Source organism: Chrysochloris asiatica, unplaced genomic scaffold, assembly GCF_000296735.1.
Source record: "Chrysochloris asiatica unplaced genomic scaffold, ChrAsi1.0 scaffold00073, whole genome shotgun sequence".
In the NCBI taxonomy this organism is placed as follows: domain Eukaryota; kingdom Metazoa; phylum Chordata; class Mammalia; order Afrosoricida; family Chrysochloridae; genus Chrysochloris; species Chrysochloris asiatica.
This window is the reverse complement of record NW_006408591.1, coordinates 1,624,180-1,640,946: the sequence shown is the minus strand read 5'-3', so window position 1 is coordinate 1,640,946 and position 16,767 is coordinate 1,624,180. Positions and strand designations below refer to the sequence as shown.

Below are 16,767 nucleotides of genomic sequence, written 5' to 3'. Positions count from 1 at the left end.
CACACGCACATTGTTTTTCAGTTTTTACTAGGAGTCCTGGTGTGGTGTTGTAGGTTAAACAGTGAACTGCTAACCACAAAGGTGGGCAATTCAAACTTACAAGTCTTTCCATGGAAACAACAACAAGAAGGTACAAAACAACACAATATTGTACTGTGAAGCAGAACATAGCAAAAGTATGAAGATAAAACATGTATTCTCTATCCTTTCCCACTTTCTGTTCCATTCCCCATAGATAATCTCTTTGAATGTTCTATTCATTCATTCAAAAAATGATTTCTCAAAAGCCTGTTGTCTACCAGCCTGTTTAATAATTGCTGGGACTATGTTGTTGTTGTTAAGTGCCGTCGAGTCTGTTTCAACCCATAGTGACCCTGTATAGGGTTTCCAAGGAGTGGCTGGTGAGCTTGAACCACCAACCTTGCAGTTCAAATGGCTTTGAGGTCTGGTGCATTAACCCACAGTGCCATACCAGGACACCATACTGGCACTATATAGACTATATAAAATAGTCTAAGACCTTGCCCTCATGGGCCTGATATTTAAGTGAGAAAGACAGTAAAGAAGAAAACAAGTGAATATACAATATAATGTGGTGAGCAGCATGGAAGAATTTCTGGGTGGCACAAATGATTAAGTACTTGACTATACTAGTAAAAAGGTAGGCTGTTCAAACCCATCCAGAGGCGCCTCAGGAAGTGCTTGATGATCTGCTTCCAGCCTTGAAAATCCTGTGGAGCAGTTCTACTTTGCACACATGGGGTTGCAAACTGGACAACAAAATGCTGTGTGTGTAGGGAAATAATGAAGGATGAGTGGAAAGAGGGAATAGTGGTAGGGAGAGTCAGCAGAGGTTTTTTGAAGTAGTGATATCTGTGCAAAGTGTTAGGTGATGGTGGAGAATGAACCATGCTTGGGGCAAATTTTCTCTCATTTTTTCTTTCAGAAATAGGACCATATGTAACATACTATTCTGCAACTTGATTTTCTTAGTTCACAATGTAATCTAGATTTCTTTCCATGATAGTACATAAAAACTCACCTAATTCTTTATAGGAGAGTGTGAGGCTCTGTAGGATAAGCACTGGAATGTGAACCACAAGGTCAGTGGTTTGAGCCAATCAGCCACTCTGAGGTAAAAAGATGAGACTTTCTGCTCCCACAAAGATTTACAACCTTGGAAACTCTATACAGGTTTGCTATGAGTCTGAACTGACTAAACGGCACTTAATAACAACACATTCTTTAGGATGTTTTTGTTGTTAAGTGCTGTAGAGCCAGTTCTAACTCATAGTGACTCCGTTATTATAGGGTTTCTGAGGAGCAACTGGTGGGTTTGAACTTCTAACCTTGCAGTTAGCAGTCCAGTGCTTATCCTACAGAGTCACACTAGGACTCCAATTCTTTGAAATAGTTGCACACAATTCCATATTTTAATGGGATCATGCCTCTATTTTTTTTTAATGGAATCATACTGTGCACACTATTTTGTAGTCTGGTAGCATAGTGGTTATGAATCTGGCTGCGAACCTTAAGGTCAGAAGTTCGAAACTACCAGCTGCCCCGCGGAAGAAAGATGAGGCTTTCTGCTCCCCTAAAATATTTACGGCCTCAGAAATCCTGTACAGGGTTGCTATGGGTCGGAACCAACTTGATGGCACTTAACAACAACAACAACAAGGTACAAAGCATAATCCCAAGGATCTCGCTTTGGATAAAGAGGACAAGAAACAGGAAACACGTTAGATCATTTTCTTGGCTTTATATAAAATTTTCTTTATGAGTTTTAAGTGACTTTTGAGTTTCTTCATGCTGTTTTTCTTTTTTCACTTCATCATTCCATCTACATTTCTGACTTTGTACCTGCCTGTTTCCCTGGGCTCCATGGGACATAGCAGAGAGGTAGTTCTCCCTTACCTTACAGAATACATACTGGACTGTAAACCACAAGGTTGACAGTTTGAGCCTACCAGCTGCTCTGCAGAAAAAAGATGAGGCTTTCTGCTCTTGTTAAGATTTACAGCCTAGGAAACCCTATTCAGGGTTGCTGTGAGTCAGAATCCATTCAAAAGCACTTAACAACAACATTCATTAAGTCATTTCTTCTCTCATTCATTCAATCAATCAATCAAACATTTGAGCTTCTCAATTCTATGCCAGATTTTGTGCTATTCACTCCAAACTCAAACCTACTGCTGTCAGGTAGATTCCTACTCATAGAAACTCTATTGTTGTTGTTGTTGTTAAGTGCTGTTGAGTCAGTTCTGATCCATAGCGACCCTTCGTAGGGTTTCTGAGGAGCAGCTGGCGAACTTGAACCACTGACTTGTGGTTCAAAGTGATTTTACAGTCCAGCACATTAATCCACAGTGTCTCACCAGGAAGCAATAGGCCAGCAGTTCTGTTGTTGTTGTTAGGTGTCATAGAGTCAGTTCTAAGGAGCGGCTGGTGAGCTTGAACCACTGACTTGTGGTTCAAAATGACTTTGTAGTCCAGAGCATTTACCCACAGTGCCACACCAGGACTCTATAGAACAGAGTAAAACCATAGGGTTTCTAAGGTTGTACATCTTTACAGGCGCAGAAAGCCTCATCCTTCTCTCATGGAGTGGCTGGTAGGTTTGAACTGCCAACCTTGCAGTTAGAAGTCCAGTGCTTATCCTACAGTGCCACCAAGGCTCCTGTGCTAGTCACTAGATAAATAAAACGGATGTTTTCTTCCCTTTAGAAAATGAATGGATTAGTGACAGGTTGTTGTTGTTAAGTGCTGTCGAGTCAATTCCGACCCATTGCAACCCTGTATAGGGTTGCCAAGGAGCAGCTGGTGAGCTTGAACCGCCGATCTTGCAGTACAAACAGCTTTCCAGTCTGGCGCATTAACCCACAGTAGGGGAGTTCAAAGGGAGAAAGATAGTCACAAAAAATATGTAGAATACATGTAACAATATGATCTGCATTATGTTTGATGCCTTGACAGGAAATAACAGGAGGAATATAACAGAGTTGAAGGTGGGTACCAGGGAAAAGCTCTATGAGGAAGCAGCAGGTAGGCTGAAGGAAGAAAACAGGTTAACCAGCTAGCGAGCTGCCCAGGCAGAGAGGGCAACCTGATCTGGACCATGGGCTTCTGAAAGAATGTGATTCATCAGAGGATTGAAATTGGCCCATGTGACCAGAGCTGGAAAGGTTGGAGGAGGGTGACAGGGCCTTGGGACGTGGTCTGGCATCATATCACGCCATGGATATAGTCTATGTGCTGTGGGAAGTCATTAAAAGGTAACATAATCCCAGTGATGTTTTGGAAAGGTCACCTTGAGTGTTGTAGGGAGGCAAGAGTTTAAGTAGGGAGACCAAGTAAGTGGAGGTCCCTGTAGGAGTCCACGTGAGGGATGAACTGTAGGATGAATTTAGAAGAGAGGGGATTGGATTGGCTTGAGATACAGATGCTAGCCCACAATTATCATCACACAGGCTAGAAGGGTCCTAAGAGGGCATTTAGTCTAGGAAGGACTGTAGTGAGGTGAGAAAACTGCCTCCAAGGACTTGCATTGCCCAATTGCTGTTTTAAACAAGAAAATGAAGGAGAACTAGGTCTTTCCATTTATTTTCCTCCTTGAGTCTGGGGAATTGGTCTCTGCAGATGCTCTTCTTTTGCAGACCTTTGGCCTCTACAAGCATAGGGCAGAGTTTGGAAGAGGAAGAAGAGGCTGGAAGAGGAAGGAACAGGAAGGGATAATGTTGCTTCCCTTCTTTGAGCCTTAGTCGGGCCATCCACAGAGCCTGGCTTTGCACCCTTATGACATTGAATTGAGAGGTAGTGATTATAATTTTACAAATGAGGCAATTTAGAATCTATGAAGAAAAACCAATATAAAACATAACGGGTTAAGTGCTATAAAGAAAAATAAAGCAGGATAAGGAGGTAGAGAGTTTGGGGGTAGTCAAGTAGTACAGATATGTCTGTCTGACTCCAAAGCCATTGTTCTTAACCATTGTGCTATCCTGACATGTAGGTACAGGGGAATTAAGAGTTCATTATCGAGTTTATTTTTTTTTAATTATATATTTGTGTGCATATATTTAGTGTTGGAGGAGAATATTGAAAGTACCATGGGCTGCCAAAAGAACGAACAGGTCTGTGTTGGAAGAAGTACAGCCAGAGTGCTCCTTGGAGGCCAGGATAGCCAAACTTCTCGTCTCTCATACTTTGGACACATTGTCAGGAGGGACCAGTCGCTGGAGAGGGATATCATGTTTGGTAAGGTGGAGGATCAGAGAAAAAGAGGAAGACCCCCAGCAAGATGGATTGGCAAAGTGGCAGCATCAATGGGCTCAAGTAGGGCAACAGTTGTGAGGTTGGCTCAAGATGGGCGGTGTTTCATTCTATTGTGATGGCACCTAACAACAACAAATATTATATACATATTTTGCATGCATTCTAGCTGCTTGTACTTCCTGTCCCCTTGTTTCTTCATCTGTCTCTTAGATACTGGAATAAGTTTGGAAGAAACAGGTTCCTCTGAATCAGAAAAGGAAAGGCTAGAAGGTGGGTGGAGTGGCTTATGGCTGGGGCATTGACAAAGAAGATGTAATTCTTACGATTGTTTCCTGGGAATAGGAGAGACAAACAGAATGAGCACTAAATGTGGAAGGTTGCTTTCTTCTCAGAAATGAATAGATCTAGTTACAAGGAAAAAAGACATCCCAGCTTTGGTGGTGAGAGCCTCTCTCTGCAGAAGTGTATTATTATTGTTGGTAAGTGCCGTCAAGTCAGCTCCAATTCATAGCGATCCTGTATAGGGTTTCGGAGGAGTGGCTGCTAAGTTTGAACCACCAACCTTGCCATTCAAACTGATCTTGCAGTCCAGTGCTTATCTGAAAATGAAGTTCAATGTCTGGTTCTTTCAAGCAGCTCTCTAAATTTACACTCTGTGATTAACTAAGTCCACTCCTCCCCACAGAGTATGGATGTATAAGAAAGAGGGAGAAAAATACACTTTTCTGAGGCTTGTATTGTTGTTATTAGATGCTATCAAGTTGGTTCCGACTCATAGAACCCTATGCATAGGAGAACAAGATACTGCCCGATTCTTTGCCATCCTCACAATTGCTATGCTTGAGCCCATTGCTGCTGCCAACATGTCAGTCCATCTCAAGAGGTTTTTTTCTTTTTCACTGGTCCTCCACTTTACCATGTATAATGTCTTTCTCTAGGGCCTAGTCCCTCCTCAAGTATGAGAGATGAAGTCTTACCAGGAATCCTGGCCTCTGGTAGCGTAGTGGTTACGAATCGGGCTGCGAACCGCAAGGTCAGCAGTTCGAAACTACCAGCTCTTCCGTGGGAGAAAGATGAAGTTTTCTGCTCCCGTAAAGATGTAAAGATTTACAGCCTCGGAAACCCTGTTCAGGGTCACTATGAGTCGGCACTGACTCCATGGCACATAACAACAACAAGGAGCATTCTGGCTGTACTTCTTCCAACACAAATTTGTTATTTCTTCTGGCAGTCCATGGTACTTTCAGTATTCTTTTTCAACACCCCATTGCAAATGCAGCAATGCTACGGTCTTTCTTATTCCTTGTCAACCTTCACTTTTGAGGCTTATAGTAAGGTTAAACCCTTGGATAACCTGCATCACTGACTGATCAAATATGTGTTTTTTGTTTTTGTTTTTTTAAAGTTTTTATTGTGAATTGAGTGAAAGTTTGTTTACAGGGCAGATCATCAGTTTTACATTCAACAAATCTTATACTTTGTTTCATTACAAATGGTTATAATCCCTTCCACGTACCATCAGTTAACAGTATTTCTATTAATTTTAGCTCTTTTTTTTTAAACACTCAGGCATATGTAATAATTTACACCATCAAAGGGGACATTCTGCTAGTCTGTCTCCTGGCTGCCAGCTCTCAGTCCCTCTCTTTCCATGAATCTGGAGTCCTCAGCTGCACCCCCTCTCCACGGCCCCATCTCTGCCTTCATCTCTGGTGTCGTTGCTTCTCTGGATAAGGTCCTGCATTCCGCTTGTGCTCTTCTCTATTGATGGTCCTAGGGTCCTCTGTTTCTGGACTATAAGGTTAACTACTCCCCTGTTTTGGTTACAAAACTTCTACCTTTATGATTGTGACTGTCGCAATTAGTCATGGTAACAATTACTCACTGTTGAAGCATAAGAATCTTATCCTCATCTCTTTTTACCAGCAAATACGTGTTTTTATAACATAACTTTTGTGTACACTGGCTGGTGGACTCAGTTTTTTGTTTGCAAACAAGTCTTCCATTGACCATGGGTAATTTTCAAAAAACACTGATTTATCACCCTTAGGAAGCATCTCAGTTTTTAAAAAATCAACTGGTAGTCATAAGATCAGAGCCGAAGTGGGCTTTTGGTAGTGGACACTGCCCTCTCCCATAGCTCTTTGTCTGGTCCAGAAGAGAATGACGTCTGTCAGGGCTGTGCTAACCATTGGATTCGGCTGCCAGGGAAGCCACCTGGTGTCCAGGGCAGGCCATAGGAATCAGTAGGTGTGTGGACCTCCATGGTTGGTCCCTGTCTTCCTGCTCATCTTAATTATTGTCTTCTACATTTATTCTGATGAAGGCAGTTCAAAAGCAAACAGTTCTAGCTTTAGGATTTTGGAAAGGCTGTGATTGAAAGAAACTTCTGTCATTAAAGAGAAAGTAGAAGAACAAAGAATCCATTTATTATAAAATGACTGGAGGGGGAGAAATCAGTCACACCTCACTATTGATGAGCTCCACACAATTAGTGTGATCTTGAGGGAAGAACGTTGGAGCCACCCACAACCCTGAATATTCTCCTTGGGTGGATGTGATAATGCACTTCACAGTGAACTCTCCCAACACTATCCGGGGAGTGATAGGAAGACCCCATCTGAGGGCTATCAGCTGTGGCTGGGCAAGAGCCCGTCTCCCGCCCTCCTTCTTTGTACCGAGGGAGGTTAAGCTTGGCCATTAACCCATAGGTGACCCAAATAGAATTTTCTGTCCCAGGGATCCGTTGATTGCCAGGTATGGCTTTGTGGTAATTCTAGCATTTGCAACCCAGCAATTTGAACCTTCTGTCTGCCTAAATGATGATTTTATATTGTAATGGTTGTACTAAATCCTTTCGCTTTTGCTTCATAGCCGCTGTTGTGACAAGAAAAGCTGTGGCAACCGAAATGAGACTCCCTCAGATCCAGTGATAATTGACAGGTAGGGACCACTCTTCTTTCACTGGATTCTTATTCCTCATTATAATGAAACACCTGCCTTGTGTCGCTCATGGGCAAGGGTTAGAAATGCATGTGGCCAAAATCTGCTGCTTGGTCACAACGGAAGCTGCGCCGGGTGGTTGCGATTCTGGAGAAAGCCATATGGAATGTTATTTGAAGGCCTGTTTCTTGATTTGTTCCGATTTTGTGTCTGATTCATGCTTCTTAAGCCATATATATGTATATATTATATATATTTTTTTCTTTCCTGACTTTCTGTGGCTCAATCCTCATGCTGTGCCAGGAAGCTTCTGAAATAAAATAATAATAGTTTGTGATTTATTAAATGTGGTTGGTTGCTTATAAATATTTAACTTTTATTTGAAAAATGTTTGAATCATTATCACTTTTAGCTACAGTAGTTCTGTTGGATGTAATCCATCTATATTTTAAGATTTTATTTATGCATAAAAGCAGTTTAAAGAGATCTGTGGACCAAGATTTTCTATGATTATTTCCTGAGTTTGATTGCAGCTCACACTGTATTGTAAGTTGATTAATTTATCCTGCTTGTCTTAATTATTGTGTTTTTAAACAGATCCATATTACTAATCTGACATGACCAAGTAAATCACTGCAGAACAATAAATCTGCTTTAGTTGTTCAGTGCAACTGCAAGTCAGTGTGTGCACGCATTATGCAAAGTTGCATTCCAGATATTCATTTAACATTTTAATTATTGAAATTCATTGTACGGAAACATGTATGATAAACCATTTGTTACATGGTATCACTCACTTAGAGTTAAATGGCCTGGAAGGTACTGTCTGTTGTCAACTAAGAAAAGAGCTAACGCCCTTCACTAGCTAGAACAAGAATCTTGCAAATGAGACTGTCCAACAGGTCACTGAGGAAATCAATGGCTGAACAAAAGTTCCCATTTGGGGGTTTGATAATATTGAGTTTTGACAAAAGACTGTCTTAACCTTTTTGTGGGCTTGATTTATCATTTTTTAGTTAGCAATAACAACATAAAGGTATTTACACGCTTCATCATAATTTATGTTAAAGATTGGCTGTTGATTTTGACTTGCATGGTTTCACAGGCTTAAATGCAATTTTGATTGGCAAGCAGTTTTATTAAATTTACATGTTAGTCAAATGTTTTATACTATTAACTTTTACCCAGATAATTCCTTAAAAACATATTTTTTGGTTAGCCAAAGAGTTTCATATAAGCTAGTGGAAGCATTTGATTCTGAATGAAAACCTGTGAAAGTTTAGTGTATAGTCAGGCTGTGTGTTGTCTCTAGACTGAGAATGGCACGGGTATCCATAAGAGCAGATTTGCCATTCAGACGATTTCTTTTTCATCAATGGAAACTAAGTGTTAAAATGAATAACGTCAAAACCAGATACAACCTTAGTGCTGTTTGTTTCATTTAAATATACCTCTTTAAAATCCTTTCTTTTTTTGTGATTTTAAGCTTGTTTGTCTTATTCTTCTACTAAAAAAGAAATTGCTCCGATCCAAGGACCTGGCCATATATTCACCCAGACTTTGAAACTACAAGCATTTTGTTCTGCCGCACAGTTCCTTTTGGTTTCGATGATGACAAGAACCTTACGTTGCCACCCGCAATGAAAACATTTTTTTTTTTTTTTTGCTTGTGAATGGGTTAAGCTTTTAAGTTCTTCGTTTGGTTTTAAGCTGTGACTCTGATATAGAAGGTTGATATGACTGTGGTTTGAATAATATTTGATTTTGACCTGTTCATGTGGGTTGCAATGGCATAAGAAACTTGACTCAGCAGCGCTGTAATTAGCCCGGTCTGTGTTTTTGAAACTGGATTGTGTTACCTGGATTGCATTAGTGTGGTTTCTATTGTTACCGCCTTGCATCTGTCCCAGTAGGCTACTTAAAACCTTTTCTTGGCTGGGGTAGTTCAAACAATTTAGGCAAAATAAGTATGCACTTTATACTGTTGGTGGCTTTAGCGATATTACTCATGACATTCATCCTTTTCTTCTTTTTTTTCCCCCCTCCTTTTTGGTTTGACAAAGTAAAAAACAGTGGGTAGCCAGTCTTGGTCTCTTAAGAGAGTACTTTAAAAATGACTGAAACCTGGTATATCTGCTCAAGTCTCAACATATGTTTATTTGTTGGCTGTTACCATTATCTTTCATGGACTATCTTTTAAGGAGTGATGCCAGTTGATATGCAAAACCTCAGTTAGCTATTTCTTATTTGCATCTGAGTTTTCATAGTTTATTTGTCCTTCAGCCTGCCAAAGCTTTTAAAAGCTTTAGGTCCTGTCTGTGCTGATATGTGAAACTTCCGTTTTTAACATCGAGAGGAAGGAATGACAACAAGAAAAGAACCCACGCAAGGAAGGGCAAAATAGAAAAGATCCTCCAATTCCATGAAATTGCTACAAAGGAATAAAAAAAAAAGATGGCAACTGCGACTGAATTTCATAGTTTCCAATTTGATTCTATATTATTGATTGTATTATGTCTGTGTTACGTGTATAGAGTTTGATATGCTTTCAGATTTATGGATATGGATCCCTGCATATTTTGAAAAAATAGGTTATGGGGCCTGCGTTCAGCAACAGTAGTAGTAACTATGTTTACAAGATGCGTACAATCTGCAGTTATAGAACCGAAAGTGCAATCAATCCTTGGGTTATGATTTAGAATGGTTTTTAATACGTAGTTACCGTTGAGGCTCCAATAACATTTAGCTTCCTTTTGTTTGTCCTTCGGAATTTGGAAGAATACGGCTATTTTTATCAGTCAGAGGATTTTTAGCAGTAGTTATGCGGGAAAGCTATTTATAGTTTAGGTAGAAGATGCTTTCTGGTCATACGACAGTGATACAGGGTAAGCTCTTTTCTGTGTTAAATTTTGGTTGTATTGTTTTTTGCCGTTGATTTGGGGACATCAGCTTGGCTTCTTCTATTAAAAAAGTGCAGTCAACAAAATCAGCAGTTGCAAACTGTGATTTAGAAAATGTGTTTCTACTTCATTTTCTTACGACATTTGTTGTTGTTGTTAAGTGCCATTGAGTTAGTTCCGATTCATAGAGACCCTGTATAGGCTTTCTTTGTGGGAGCAGAGAGCCTCTTCTTTCTCTAGTGGAGTGGCTGGTGGGCTTGAACAGCCAACCTTGTGAATCTGAGTCTATTGCTTATTGTACAGAGATGCTGTGTTCCTTATTCTCTTATTATTGTATTCAACAAAGATACAAATATATATATATATATATGACTGAAATGTTTTTAGTCATGAAAGTTTGGCAAGTCACTTCAAAAATAGTTATAGGAAAATTGCTGCAAATGTCAGAAGTGTACATCTGGAGTTGACTGCCAGATTATATCTCTGTCTGATGCCAAATAGCTTGATTAAAAAGCATAAATTCCAGCCTTGCCCAATTATCTGGATATTTGGGTGACATAGACATGAGAAAAGTCAAATGTATTGTTTAATATCTGATGACTAGGAACTAATAATAGCAAATTTCATTATAGTTGAGGTAAAGGGCTATGTGTGGTAATTATTATTAAAGTAAAAAAGCAAAAAAGAGAGATTGACTTCTAATATTAGATTAAGGTGGAGATTGATTTAACATATTCACATAGTAACTCCTATTTGAATTTAAAAGGTTTGCAATAAAATTCATGTTTAGAAATTGAATAAATTGTAGTTTTATTACCACATTGGATATCCTGTGTCCTAACCTTTTTCCTTGGAGTTATCTTAGTTCAATAAATAAAACCTCATTAGACTATTCCCATTTCAACGAGTTTATTAAATTTTGCAGAGGAGTAATTAGCATAAGCTGTGCTAATTTTTTCTGGAAGACTAATGAAGGAGGTCCTTAATTAGGTTTACTTTGTAAGAATCAGAAAAGATGATAATGACAAAAGTCACATAGGGTAGTCTGAATTGGAAACCCAGTTTTTCTGAGTCTATTAAAAAAAAAAAGTATTCCATTTTTTTTGTATGAAAAACTTCTTTTAACTGCTTGCATTGACTATATTAAGCATATTGTTATTCTATATCTAGTTAGTTAGGACCACCATTTAGTCTTGATTATTTTTAAAAAAATGTATACCCTTCAGTCACTAAACTTAATCTTTGAGCAATGACATAGATGAATACTGATGGTTCTGCAAAAACATTTCTTTCGTTCTCCAAATTATACTACAAGACTCCTTTCATATAAAGACCTGAAGTTTCTGGTCAGAGTTGAGTAGCTTAATTCCAGTAAGGTGGGGTAGGGGGAAACTCAGTGTTGGCTGTTTTTGTTTTTGTTTTTTTTCCAATTTAGGATGAGTGTGATTGATGACATGGCTCTATCACTAACTAAGGAGAAAATAAGAATCCTACTTGGAGTCCTGGTGTGGTGCTGTGGGCTAATGTGCTAGACTGCAAGGCTGATTTGAACTACAAAGTCAGCAGTTCAAGCTCACCAGATGGTCCTATTGCACTTAACAACAACAATTTTTTAGTTGTCTGTACTGTGGATCCTGAATGGTTAAGAAGTGATTTCTTTCTTTTTTTTAAATGGAAAAAATTGGTTAAGGATGAAATTCCTTCTCAAACTGTGTCCCCCTGTCTCATGTGAATTCAGACACAGTTCTCTCAAGATATAATATAGCTTGAATAGCCTTAAAGTTTAGGGTTCACTACAATCAATATTTAAACCATAGATTTTTAAAGCCTGGAAACTAATACGTCTTTAAAGATTTGGGGCTTGTCCATTGTAACATTAATAGCTTTACCATGCCTTTCTTTTCCATTTTCAAGAATCCCTGTAACTGAGAGGTAGGCCTTGTCATGCAAATTTTAAAAATACACAATTTTTATAATATGTAAAACCTGGTCTGTTTGAAATTGCTATACTTCTGGCCACAATTCCCCAAGGATCTCCCAGAAATAAGAAAACACACAAAACAACAACAAAAAACCCCTCACTTTTGTTTTTGTTTTCTGGATTTTCCAAAGATCTACCATAGCTACCAGTTTTGACTCATAGCAACTCTATATAGGGTTTCCAAGGAGTGGTTGGTGGGTTTGAACTGCCAGCCTTGCAGTCCAGTGCTTATCCTATGTTGTTGTTAAGTACCGTCGAGTTGACTGCGACTCATAGTGACTCTATAGAGTTTCCAAGGAGCAACTGGTGAGCTTGAACCACCGACCTTGCAGTTCAAATGACTTTGCAGTCTGATGCATTAGCCCACAGTGCCACACCAGGACTCTAAACATGACATGCATCCTATGAAATCAATAGGTAAAAAAGGGGCAGTCTAATGTTTTAATTACTAAGTAGTCTATTTTAAACATTAATCACAAAACAAGCCTAATAAATATTATATAAATGGAGTACTATAGGATTAATGCGCTAGACTGCAAAGTCATTTGAACTGCAAGGTCGGTGGTTCAAGCTCACCAGCTGCTTCTTGAAAACCCTATATGGGGTCGCTATAGGTCAGAACAGACTCCACAGCAATTAACAACAACAACAACAACATCATGTTTGTTGCTACATGCCGTCCAGTTGGTTCTGACTTGTGGTGACCCTGTGTAGGGTTTCTGAGGAGCAGCTGGTGGGTTTGAACTGTCAACTTTGTGTTTAGCTTTCTAGGACTTATATTACAGCACTACACCAGGACTCAGAGGCAAATCTTATGAATATCAAAACGTAGCTACATTAGGGTTGTTCAAACAGTTGTATAATAAGATTCATTCTTTAAGAGTTATTAATACCATGATAGGACATTCCAGAAAAAAATTACAGTATTTTATTGTTCTACTACTAAGCTAAGAATCCTGGTGGCACAGTGGTAAAGTGCTTGGCTAATAAACAAAAGGCCGGAAGTGTAAATCTGGAGTTGACTGCCCGATTATATCTTGATCTGATGCCAAATAGCTTGACTAAAAATCATAAAAAAGCTAAGTAGCACTCAGCTACTCAACAGGAGGTTGCTGTTTGAACCCACCAGTTGTTCTTTGGTAGTAAGATGTGGCAGTCTGTTTTCTTAAAGATTGTTATTGTTATGTGCCGTCGAGTTGATTCCTAGTCATATAGGGGTTCCAAAGTTCTAAATCTTCTCGGGAGCTTCAAAAGCTCATCTTTCTCCCATTCCATAAAGATTTGTTGTTGTTAAGTGCCATGGAGTCGGTTCTGACTCATAGTCATAACTGACCCTGTATAGGGTTTCCAAGGAGCTACTGGTGAGCTTGAACCGCCAATCTAGTGGTTCAAACCGACGTTGCAGTCCTGCGCATTAATCTGCAGCACCATGCCAGCCACACCAAGAGTCCTTGGAAATCTTGTGGGCAGTTCTGCCTCTTTCTGTCTTGTTGCTATGAGTCAGCCTCGACTTGAAAGCAACCGATTATGACTAAGTTAATTTTGTTGATTAAATGCATCTGGTATGTTTATGTACTATACATGTTCATCTATATAGTAGGAAAACAACAGTAAAACTTTAATGTAAGGCATGATTATTATTATTACTACCACTGGATGGGGTAGGGGAGATGATATTCTTCTAGGATTGTGAAGGTACCTGACCACCCCCCCCTTTTTTTAATCATCAGCAGTTAAGTCCCCAAATTAACAAATTTTTTTTTCTTCCATAAAAATAAAGTACCTCAACTAACCTGAATACAACATGTACTTTTATTAAAGCATTTATTTGGAGTTTTATGGGTTTATTTCATGGACTTTAGAACTATTAGGATTTTGGTCTTCACCCAGTTTTTAGAAGGACCAACCACCGTATGTATTATTCTACATAATGTATAACTGGCTTTCTGGGTCATGAAGAACCAGAGGTGTGAATGCATTTTCCAGAGCCATGATAACCCTTTTATACCACCTTATTTCCTAACCTTGAGTGCTTAGTTAAAATAAAGGAAGGAGGAATTAACCCTTTATAATTGCCCCAGGCAAGATAATTGCTGTCCTTTACATTGGTTTGAGAGGTTTACATTTATTTCAAAAGTGAAAATTTAGCTTTCAACACTGAAGCATGCACTTATAGTTGTTTATTAACCCTAGTATATTTAAACATTTGTTTTCTAAGTATGTAAGTATTAACAAAAAGATGTATGTGAATATCATTCTAAATTTTATCCCATTCTAAATATGAGATGAGTCCCTGCACATTTGTGTGCAGTTTGTTACTGTGATAAGAAAATAACGAATACAATAAGCTTATAGCAGTCTATATTCCATTTACTATCAGCACTTCCCAAATACACACCCAGGATACATTAAAATGCATTTAAAATATGCTGACAGTATATCATAATGCAGAGTACTGTTACATGGTATAAAGCTACTGCAGACACTATGTAATGAACAACAGTGGTTTTCCTGTAAAGGAAGTAATAGCAGCAACTTCCAAGAAATGTATTTAACGTAGCTTCAGAGAATCAGCAATGTGCATGGTGTCAGCTCAGGGTGTGCATTTTTATCCCATGCCATCATAACTTTGTTTTTGTAAAAGTTCTGGAAAAATACAGGAAATCAGTACCAAGTTCCTAGCATGTCTATATTAGCAACTTTGCAACTCAGTTTGTGATTAGAAACTACCATAATTTTAAGTGCACTGTTACTTTTGTAAAAGAGGCTGATTAGAATGGAAAAACACAAAAACAAAAACAACTCCCCAGGTACAACTTGCCATCAGTAAATTCCCCTCATGTCCTCCTGTTGCCAGAACCTAACTAAACAGATTAAAGCAAAACAAAACTGGAGTTAGAGGCTCCAGAATAGAAATAAATGATATTTTGGTCATCTTAATTTACATGAGAAGTGATCTAAAGTAGACAAACCTTCTCTCTCCCTCTTCATCCCAACCCATTCCTCTCTTTACACATGGTGTAACTGTATACTGCCCAAGACAATGTAAAAAGTGACCCAAATACTCATATTGCAATCAATGAAATATGGTGAACAGTACGGGTTTGTCTTTGGTTGCTTGCTGCCTTTAAAGGTGTGGGCAGATGAAGATAAATCTCCCTCGCAAACTATTTCTCCAGTTACAAGCCTTTGTCCAGAAGCAAATGAAGGTTTTAATGTTACAGTACTTACTGTAATAGAATTTTAATTGCCTTAATCCTGATAAAATGTGAAGCTGAATGTGTGTTGTTTATGTGTATTCTTCATGGGAAGAGGAGTCTGACCAAAAGAACTCCTATGTCATATTTTTCATGGGCAGTCACATATAAAGTAGACAGTTAAGTGGTGTTAACTTAATGAAACAGATTCTGGGGACAAGAATACCATAGGTGTTTCATTTATATTCCATATATTCTGTTTTGCAGTGAGAATAGAGTAGTTGTCATTGTGCTTTGGGACTTTTTATTTGGAAGGTGAAGTGTTTGGTTCTAGTTCCAAATGTGTCCCCTTCAACCCCCTCCCCAAAACCCTACTTGCAATGATTTAACTAGACAGACAAGCTGGCAAATTATATAGCTTGATCCTTCCCAATAACCTCCCAAATGGCATTCAGTAACTATACCATCCCGCTAACTGTTTGAGGCACGATAGTTTTGTAATATAATATAAAAGTAATAGTGTTAGCCAACACATATTTAATAAGATATTGTTCTCGCCTTTGCCATATGCCTCTCACTCGGTGGGCCTTTTGATTCCTCTCAATAAGATTATTTCAAATACTCTAATCCTGAATCGTTGACATGAATAGAAAAACCTAGTGACATCTAATAGATGCCTCTTAGCTTTGCTTTTCCTCTTGTTCCTTCCCTTTTGCTTCTCTTTTTACCTGACAAAAAGCTTATAGACACTTGGGCTCTGTCTCTTGCTAGCAGCAATAGGGAGCTCCTCATGAAATATAAAGGAGGAAAAAGTACTGACAGAGGCCCGATAAGCTACAGAGAGAGGGCCATAGATTAAAAGTAAATGACAGTAAATCCTGCCCTGTACACTCACTTGTTCTTTCATTGTTTTCTTTAACACTTTCAGCACCAGGTCAGGCCAGAAGAAAATCTTCATTAAATTGATCTCAAGCAGTTTTTTTTCACCTGGACATAGTCTATACACATATTTCCTAGGGTTTTGGCAAGACTCTTAAATTTTGGCTCATGTGTAGGTTGTAGTGGTAGTTGAAAACTTGCGCCTTTAATCAATATCAAGAATTTCTCAAGAACTTGTTTGCTCATTTATTGCTCAGTTGACCAAATATTGATACTGTGTGTGTATAGGGGTAGAGTGGCCTTGAGGACTTGGGGGAAAGAAGAGCCTTTCTAGGATGTGGACATTTGGGGTTTATGACGTGACATTTTTAAAGCTGACACATTACTCTTTCTTTCCTTTTTTTTCTTTTTAAGTTGATCATGTTCAAAGTGAAATGGTAGACTGTGTTGTTTTATGATGTTAGCTGCCGTTTTTTCCTGGCTCTGCTTCTGTTAGTGCTCTGGCTAAGGTGTGCTGATTTAGACTGCGATGTGCACACTGAAGAGTGGGGAGCATGCAGGGAAAGTTTTCTAGTGGTTAGAAGGTTACCTT

General features: G+C 38.9%; 1 protein-coding gene across 2 annotated transcripts in view; it reads left to right on the top strand.

Moving 5' to 3' along the window:
* The window catches only part of EBF1 (early B-cell factor 1), a 538,394-nt gene that overhangs the window by 22,192 nt on the left and 499,435 nt on the right, over window positions 1–16,767 (top strand). The window contains exon 6 of one of the 2 annotated variants that reach the window (XM_006864916.1): window positions 7,150–7,218. The exons of the other annotated variant lie outside the window; for it this stretch is intronic. Within the exon in view, the coding sequence (XP_006864978.1) occupies window positions 7,150–7,218 (69 nt within the window). The remainder of the gene's footprint in view (window positions 1–7,149; window positions 7,219–16,767) is intronic. 2 annotated transcript variants of the gene reach the window in all.